General features: G+C 43.4%; 1 protein-coding gene across 1 annotated transcript; it reads right to left on the reverse strand.

Moving 5' to 3' along the window:
- Positions 1–3326: 3326 nt before the first annotated feature.
- nr1d2a (nuclear receptor subfamily 1, group D, member 2a) lies at positions 3327–9379 on the reverse strand. The gene is made up of 8 exons (XM_076081192.1): positions 9099–9379; positions 6911–7141; positions 6703–6791; positions 6462–6606; positions 5665–6371; positions 5361–5546; positions 4875–5085; positions 3327–4538 (listed from the first exon to the last, which is right to left on the reverse strand). The coding sequence occupies exons 1-8, from the start codon at positions 9127–9129 to the stop codon at positions 4339–4341; spliced, it is 1800 nt and encodes a 599-aa protein (XP_075937307.1). The 5' UTR covers positions 9130–9379; the 3' UTR covers positions 3327–4338.

Raw genomic sequence — 9379 nt, forward strand, 5'->3', positions numbered from 1 at the left:
TTATTATATTTTTTCTATTATTATTTGTTAAAGTCTTTTTTCAGAAGTAAAGAATAAGAAATTCTTTAGTCAGTTTTGTATCCTGTGGTGATGAATTTTTGAGAAGCTGCATAAACACATTTTCTCCTTTAAACAATTTGCACTAAACAATGTCAGATAGTTACAAAAACAATAACAATAGATGAAGCTACATATTTACCAAACTTCAAATGTCTTCAGCTGATTGAGCACGCATCAGCGTCTGTCTGTCCTCTTCAGTGTTCACCACTACTGTCGTGTTTGAGGCTCCTTTTCTATGTTAATGCAAATCAGCACAGTTTGATCTACAGATGAACAATTCACTTTGAAGACACGGATTGGAGGAGAAAACTGTGACACACCCTCACTGACCAAAACAAATAATCAACCTTTTCCTCTGTCACGGTCGGACCAAAAGTTAGTACTTTCAGATCACAACAGCAGATATAATTTAGCTTTGTTTGATCTTTATTAAAACGATATGAATGTCATGAAATTATCCAAACCTTAATATCTGACACCCAAAAAAAAAGAACATTAAATCTCAAATATCCTGAAAGTCTTTTAAACTATAAAGTTTAAAATTAATTACTAGATAAGTTAATAAGTTACTAGAAGGTAAATGTTTTTCCACCAGCCTTTGATATGTTAGGTATGATATGTTAAATGCAACATAATTATTACTTTTAGAGCCTATGAAACTCAAAAGGAACTTTAAAGTATATTTATCCCCTTGTGTTTAAAAGAAAGCTTCAATAACTTTTGAGAAATATACTTATTTGCTTCGTAAAATGAGGCGATAGATACCACTCTGGTCTGTAGGCTATATTTAGCTTAGCATAAAGACTGTAAGCAGGAGGAGACAGCTAGCCTGGCTAAACAGACAAGATAATGTGTTGATTTGTAAGCTTTCTTGGTGCTGGTAGGTGTATTTTTGTACTTTGGACATGTCTGTATGTTTTAAATGATGCAACAGCCAGCTAGCTTAGCTTAGCACAAAGACTGTAAGCAGGAGGACACAGATAGCCTGGCTTAATGAATACGATAATGTGTTGATTCGTAAGCTCTATAGTGCTGGTAGGTGTATTTTCTTTAACTCATGTTTGAAGGTCTATCTTAAATATAAGCAACAGCAAGCAGCCGGTTAGCTTAGCTTGGAATAAATACCGGTATTTACATTCTTTATGCTAAGCTAAGCTAACTTGCTGCCACCTGTAGCTTTAATATTTAACATGTGGTATAAATCTTCTCATCTTCTCGGGAAGAAAGCAAAGAAGCGTGAGATGTCAAACTACAAGCTGCAGCTACATTTATGACACAAACCTGGAGATTCTTGGAGTGCCTTTTCTCTTTTATTACCACATTTACATCATCGTGAGACCCGAGTGGATGTCAACATTACGTGGTCAGTTAGATTTGAATGAATCATCTGGAAAAACAATGAATGCAAATAATAAGTTTGCAACACGTCTTTTTGGTGATCGGGTTTAATTTACCTGAAACAATCATACAAATCAGAAACAATTGGAGTAGTGCAGTAGTGCTGTCTGGGGCAATGCGAAGGATACTTAGACTGGGTTTTGGTGAGACAGAGCACCTTTAACCCTTAAAATAAAACATGATACTTAAAGGAAACAATCAAATGATCGGTTACAAAAAAGTCAGACCAAAAAGATGAATTCATTCTTGTCATTTAAACATTTGCAGGTGACCTTATAAATGTTGATATTTGAGTCCTTTTGTGCCATTTAGGTTTCTAAATCAGGCCTCTCAACACAAGGTGAGAGCTGATCTAATAAAAAATGTGTTGCACGTTGTTTTGTCAAATGATACCTGCCCTCACTTTAATTTCTACAAGATCGATGACATAGAACATCAGACTTTACTTCTACTTTTCTCTTTAACTGCCACATTTCCATCATCATCGGCTCAGAGTGGATGTTGATGTTGTGCGGCCTCGTGGATTTGAATGATACATTTAAAGAGATTTGAATACAGAGACGAACGTCGCGTTAAAACATCCGTAGAGAATAAATCTACGCTGACCCCCAAAAAAACACAGATTTTACGTTAAGGACTTTTTTTATTTGACTGTTTGAAAACCAGAACATATTTTGAGTCACACAGTGTTCACAGTCGATATTTACCTGCTCATAGTTTGTATGGGATGATATGGAGGAAGAACCTCCAGACCTGTGACGCACCTCTACAGGTGTTTTCACTTTGTGATTGATGAAATGCAGCTGAGCTAGAAAGTCGTGCCGCAGGCTACTCATGGATCGTTGGACTCTAAACTCATTTATGTTTGTTGAAAGTTTACATTCGGAGGGTTTTGAATACAAAGACAATCTCTTGTTAAAACATTGTCCTTTGGTGGTTTGTAATCTCTGTTGTCCTTCAGATACAGATATAAAATTGTGCTTTTAGTTTAAAATCTGAGCAGTAAGGCTTCCTCAGATGTTTAAAGATTTGTTTTATACCTCTCTGGTCACTGATTTGGAGATTTGGCTCTTTGTCTTAACATAAAGCATACAGCATGGTGCTTGTACTGTATTAACTGTCTGTGTGTGTGTATTCTGCACCCATTTGTTTTTAAGGTGATTTATAAGTTTTGGCTGCAAGTCTGTGCACCTGCTCTACATCAGTCTGATTGTAATCAAGCCTAAAATGCCACCCGGTTCTGTTTTTTGGGGTCATTTGGGCTCAACCTCTACTAAAGGGTAGTTTCAGATCCTAAATGTCTCGTGTAGTAAAATGAGCTGTTCCTTCTTCGTACATTTCTTTATATTGTAAAGTTTCTTTGACAAAAAAATGGTGCTTATTGGAAAGAAAAGGTGGAAAAACTTCATTGATAATAAATACATTTAGATATTTTTTTGCTTTTGTGTTTTTTTACACCCTGGGGAAATTTGAAACTCAAAGAAGATTGCACATTTCTAACAGGCTTAATGTGGTAGAACAATGGTTGTGGCATTGGTGTTATGGAGACAATATGGGACAATGTGGAGATGATGGGAAGTGGGAAGTTTCAGGTCTTCTTTAAAATGGAGTTTGTTGAAGCTCAGCTGATTTGAAATGTATGCAAGTAAATTGTAAAGTTGATCTGCAGGTGGATCGTTGGAGGCTAAGCTCATTCATATTAGGCAACAATTTGCAAAGACAAACTGGTAACTTCAGGTTATCAAGTAGAAAGGGAGTTGAAGTCAAGATGCTGTTGAATGGCTCCACCTAGTGGAGAACAACCGTCACTCTGAAGTCAGCTTCATTCATACAAAAATACTTACAGTAAACACACAAAGTACAAAGAGTATTTTTCACTTTTATTTATTCATACTATGTCATATTTATATTCTATGTTCATCCGATATTTATATATGTATATATTTATATAGTTATTTACATATGCCAGTTGAAAAAACATATTTCAACAAAATGGATGACAAACTTCAAAATTCAGTGCTATGCTGAAAGCACACAAAGCTCAAAAACAAATATATATTTACAAAAAACAAATGGGAAAACAGCAGAAACACGTGTGACAACGTGTACATGTAGCATTTACATGTTACTTGGTTTTTCTGCTCCAGAACACGTGCAAATGTAGTGTTGATGGGAAAAAAAAAAATTAAAAATTTTTTTTTTAAAAAAGGCGTCACCGACTCCCCCAGAAAAATCACCAGACAGTGTGCAGGCAGTTGTAAAAAAAAAAACATTAAATAAAAACAAAACATTCGACACTATTTACAGTGAAACTGTGAACTGATGCTTTCTGAGACGAGAGGGAGAAGACCCGAGTAAAACCTGTTAGCATTAAGTACAGCCATGCATTAGCAGCGGTCGTCACACATTCGTCGATACATTTCTCCGATATCTTGCCGTCCTCGCCGACATCAGTCAAGAATTATTGGACCAAACCAACATGCGGTGTGTCCGGTATATACGGTCTCTCACATTCGCCCGCTCGTCAGAGTTCACACTTTGGAATTAAACGGCTTGTGGGTCGAGCGATTGGTTTCTACTCGCATCGTTTTCATGAAGCCAGTCGGGTTCTCTTCGTTCTCTCGTAAAATATAAAAAGCGCCGACACTTTTGTTTGCGTGCCACATGCTCTTCTATAAACACAGTAAGTCTTTATATTCTTCTCTCTTCGGGTCTGCTCAACAAAAATAGAATAAAAAATAACTTTGAATACATTCTAGAAACAAACACGCAACTGGGTTGGTCGGGTGCGGAGGAGGGCGAGGGCGAGGGCGCAGTCAGAGGCAGGTCGTGGTGGAGGTGTGTGGATAAGGTGGAGGAAGCTTTTTTTTTTCTTTTTTTTTACGGGTGCACCGTGAAGGAGAGCAGCTCCTCCGAGTGCATGTTGTTGAGTGAACGCAGCTCGGGAAGCTTGAGCAGCAGCTTGGTGAAGGTGGTGGCCGAGTCCTCGCCGCGGTTCTGCATCACCAGGTTTCTCAGACCCCGGATCAGTTTGTCCTGCAGGGCCTCCACTGAGCTCAGGTCCTGGATCCCCGAGCGATCTGTACCAGAAGAGAAAGGAGGGAGAACGGGTTAATGCTGGAGGCCAGAAAGGGATCACCTAAGAAGGAGTTTTCTATCAAAACTAACGTACATTTAGCTTTTAAATACATCACACTACATATTTTAACTACCGTTTGTGTGTTTATACGTTGATTTATATAGAATGGAGCAGATATTTGGTGCTCCCAGGTTCATTTAGAGCCTTGTTATGCCAACAGTAGTAGTAATACAACAAGTTGTGGTATAAAAAGTAACAGTGGAGCTGTATTCGTACGACTTCTCCCCTTTCTTATGTCCTCACATACGTCAACATATCCGGAGACAAGTTCTCTTACCGGCTGAGACGAGCACCACGGCCGTGAAGAGGCTCATTTCGTCCGGGTCGAGCCGCAGCGTCGCCAGCTTCTCGCTGAACTCGCACATGGAGTTGAGCAGCTCGCCGGCGCCCAGCGACCGCAGCGTGTCGAGGCCGTAGCGCTTGCCGCTCAAGAAGGTCACCGTGCGCTCGACCACGTTGAACAGAGAGGCGAATCTGACCATCAGCACCTGGGAAGAGAGCGGGGGAGGAGGTTGGTTTGAGTTGTGCAGGTAAAGACATCTTGTGATGACTGTACGTCTCATCTCTTATAACTAGAAATGTCTTTAATGCTGTATATAGAATGCACTGAAAGAGAGTTTGTGAAGTCTCTTTCATTTCCATTCCAACTGTTATCAGAGTAAATATTATCTGTTTGTTAAAAGCCACGGTGGCTCCTGTATTCGAGGAGCCCGCCGCGTTTGACTTCAAAAGCGAGCACAGAACAACATGAAGTGTTTATTACCTCAAAGGTTCCGGCCTTCAGCAGGCCGACCTGGTCGTGCTCGGGGAGGTCGCGGAAGCCCGGGATCCTCTTGGCGAAGTCGACCACGTCCCGCACGGCCGGGGTGAAGCTCATGGAGAACTCCTCCCAGACCTCCTGGCTCGGCTTGCTGGGGTCCACGTAGGGCGATGAGTTCATGGGACAGACCTGGGAAAAAAAACACCAAGTCAAGTCGGTCAGTCAGGGAGGATGAGGCGCCCAACTTTACGTTTGGATTCAAGAATATTTATATGAATTTCAAGAAGGAGAAAGACAAATCACTCACCAAGTGCGCTCTGCTGTTCACGCAGCTGGTTGGTCCATTATAACCACTTGAGGCAGTGTGTGTGTTCACGGCATGCTGTCTTTGGCCGTCTTCTGATGGTTTACAGCTAGGGGTGCCGTTGAGCTGCTGCTGCTGCTGCTGCTGCTGCTGCTGCTGCTGCTGCTGCTGCAGCTGCTGCTGCTGCTGCTGCTGCTGCTGAACTCCCCTCTCCTCCATGTAAGCGGTGTTGGCGACGTGCTGGCCGTTACTGTAAGAGCCGTGCTGGTAACCTCCTACAACCACATTGTTGTTCCAGCAGCTCGTCCCGGACGAGGGCGAGGCCTGGCCCTGTTGGCTGTAGGCGAAGGATTCGCGGTGCTGCCTGCTCGCCGTCGCGGCCTCGTCCTCGCCGCTGTCCGACGCGCAGGAGGAGGCCGAGCTGGAGTTTATGTCCATGGAAACTACGGACTCTGAGTCCTGGGGGCACCGCGGGGAGGAAGGGTTGGAGCACGACGGGGAGTCGGAAGCGGAGGAGGACGAGGAGGAGGAAGAGGATAGCGGGGAGCTGGCGTCGCTGGTCATGGCCTCCATGGGCAGCGGCGGGCTCTGGTGGCCTTGCAGCATGCTGTGCAGCTGGCTGTTGTTGCTCATCATGTTGTTCATGGCGTTCTGCATCTCCAGCAGCATCCTCTGCTTTTCCCTCTTTGGGATGCGGCCAAATCGGACAGCTGGGAGTAAAAAGGAGTGCCGTTAGATTGTGTCGAGATTAAACAACATTTAACGAGCTGTGGAGTAAATAATTCAACTTGACTGCTCACCATCTCTGGACATGCCGACGGACAGACACTTCTTGAAGCGACACTGCTGGCAGCGGTTCCTGTTGATCCTCATGATGGTGCAGTTCTCCATCTTCAGACACTTCTTGTACTGGATGTTCTGCTGGATGCTTCTCCTGAAGAAGCCCTGAAGAAAACACAAGACCTTCGTGGTGAGCACGAGTCATTCAAAGTCAACAACAGGATGTGAATCAAGCTTCTTTTTCGGGGGAACCCGTCTCACCTTGCAGCCCTCGCAGGCGTGGACGCCATAGTGGAAGCCCGAGGCCACGTCGGCACACACCTTACACAGCAGCACCATGCCGTTAATTTCTGCGAGAGAAAAAAACAAACAAGACATAAGCAATGATTTATGGGTAACCAGATCAGATACGCAACATCTTTCTCAATAGTCTTAATAATAACAACAAGACTTTTGATGCTGTGCTTACTGGTAATGCTGCTCTTGGCTGATGTGGAGGAGCGCCCGGGCTTCTCTGCGCCGTGGCTTCGCTGCTTGGCCAGCGGGGCGATGTCCACCACCATGCCCACGGCCCTGCTGGGCAGCGACTGGCGGGACACCGACTGCGATGTGGTCAGGAAGCTTTTGCTGGGGCTGGTGCTCAGCATGAAGGACTCCGGGCTGGAGGCGGAGCCGGAGGAAATGTAGGCGATGACTCCTCCTGTGGAGAGACGGCGACACCGTTATAGCACGTTAATTACCTCCCTTTTTATTTCAACGCAATTACAAACACACGCTCATATCGACATCCAGGTATTCAATGTAATTCCACTTTACTAAACACCAAGCATGCCACAGTCACTGTGACACAAGAGACTATAGCACGAGTTAAACCGCAGTCATTAAAAAAAAATGGATTGTTTTGTGTGCCAAATTACACTTGGCAGTACATCAAGTACATAAATGTGCCAACTTGACACGCCTAGACAAGCAGTCCAGAATGTGTTTGTTTCCTGGTTTGGTTTGTTCACTGCTCAGATTGACCTGCTCTTATCAGCCACAGGGCTGGCTGGTTGGATAACACCATTACATAACAAACGTGTGTCTCCGTGCTGTGGGAGTGTGCTCCAGACAAGGTCACTGAAGCAACTAGAGCTGTCGCGGGAAGAAAAGAATGCTAAACAAAAAGAGGAAAAACAACCACCTGGGGTTGTGTAATGACAGGTTTGGCCAGATTACAGCTCCGATTTTTTTAAAGTGTCACTGATACACCAAGTAATAAATAGATTAGCTTCTAGGGAAAGTGCCCTTGGGCAAGGCACTAGAATCAGGGTTCATTCATATCAAAAAATAAATATTATTTCCAAGACTTTTCAATGCATTTGAGTCAAGTTTACATGACTATACATTCTCTGGAAAGTCTTGTTTGCAGGAAGAAAGAAATTGAAAAACAAAGTTGGAGTGTGACGTCACCTCACGCAGAGAACAACGTAACGTCAAAACGACGTAACTGACATTTAAGTGTTGTTTTTATAGTAATGTATATCCCCCCCCCATCATGTACTTTGTCTTAAAAGTTATTTGTGAAGCAAATTCCTATATTTTCTCCAAAAAAACTTTCTGGCTTCATTTATTATTTAAATATGTTTCCCATGTTTTTCAAAGACCGTTAAAACCCCGAAGAACGTAAAGTTAACTGGTTACGTGACTTGGTAGGTTAAATATGGTTGGTAAATTTTAGTCTTTATTTGAATATCTGTGCAAAAGCCTGATTTGTTTTCCTAAATTAAACAGATGATTACCTAACCTCAACCATGACTGTTCGCTTTTTGTTTTTTACGGCCCACACCCACACGTGGACCTGTCATGAATTTCTGCGAAACCGAAGCGCGAGGAACAGAAAACAATCTAGGTCAGTGGCTGCTGTCTCTCCCCCCCCCCCCCCTCTCTCTCCTCCTCCTCCTCCTCCGGTCTCACGTGTACCTCGCGGTGCAGCCTCGCGTGGAGCGTCCTGTGTACAGTGTGATTTATGCAACGTTCTGCGTCACGGGCTCCCCCTCCAGCCAATCCGGGAAGAGCTCTAACCTGAGACGCGTGCTCGCGGAGGACACGCCCCTCGGCCAATCAGAGCAGTGTTCCTATGAGAGCGTGTACACACGGAACACATGGCCTCGGCTACGCTGTCCATGTGAGCGGGGACGTGGGGAAGATAAACACGGTTGTTGTGTCAAATGTAAATGTAGCACCGACGCGTCGTGCGGAACTGTGGCACTCCTAACCCCGTTTATAAGACACGGTTTCCGGGGTGCAGTAGCGTTGTTTTTACAGTTCGATAACTTCTAAAATTGTGTCATTTTCTGACATTGTTGACGATCATAGTGCTGAAAACAAGTTTCAATGACAAGACTCCATTCATTTGTGTGCTGCCCTCTTAGTAAATACTTTATTCCCTGGATCCATTAAAAAAAAAAGTAATTATGGGAACCACAAATGATTTATCAACTATAAATAAAAAGACGAAATCAAACCTGATGCTCTGTAATGGTGAGGTATTTTAAGAATGAATTGGGACTTTTATAGAAGCCCGTTATTCCCTTTAAACGTTAACACTCTGCACAGTGCCTGCAATGAATGACATTACATTCTCTGCCTAAAATCACGATGAAGTGTCCTCTTACCAGGCCTGGTTGTCCCCATGTCCTCAGGCATCTGTGATCGAGGGAAACAAGGAAAAATCTCTCCAACAGATGACTCAAACTGTCTGTCACGACGTCTGCAAATCTCACGGAAAGAACAATTAAACTTGACGTTTGTGCGCGAGTACTTTAGAGATGAAGCTCATGTCAGAAGTCTATATTTGAATAATCTGCAGAGTATCTCGAGAGAGCGAGAATAAGAAGAAGTCAAACACGTCTGGACCGATGGAGCTCCCCTCTTGTTGTGTGAGGAGCAGCAGCTC

The sequence above is a fragment of the Anarhichas minor genome, unplaced genomic scaffold (assembly GCF_050575085.1).
Source record: "Anarhichas minor isolate MPS153535 unplaced genomic scaffold, ASM5057508v1 ptg000079l, whole genome shotgun sequence".
NCBI classification, from domain to species: domain Eukaryota; kingdom Metazoa; phylum Chordata; class Actinopteri; order Perciformes; family Anarhichadidae; genus Anarhichas; species Anarhichas minor.

What these genes read in the sequence shown, in the direction of transcription:
- nr1d2a (XM_076081192.1), bottom strand. Translation starts at nt 9,129, where the DNA reads ATGCCTGAGGACATGGGGACAACCAGGCCTG. An exon ending in TGAAGGCCGGAACCTTTGAG is followed by an intron (nt 5,086 to 5,360) that starts GTAATAAACACT and finishes CTCTCTTCCCAG; the next exon opens with GTGCTGATGGTCAGATTCGC. An exon ending in CGTGGTGCTCGTCTCAGCCG is followed by an intron (nt 4,539 to 4,874) that starts GTAAGAGAACTT and finishes CTTCTGGTACAG; the next exon opens with ATCGCTCGGGGATCCAGGAC.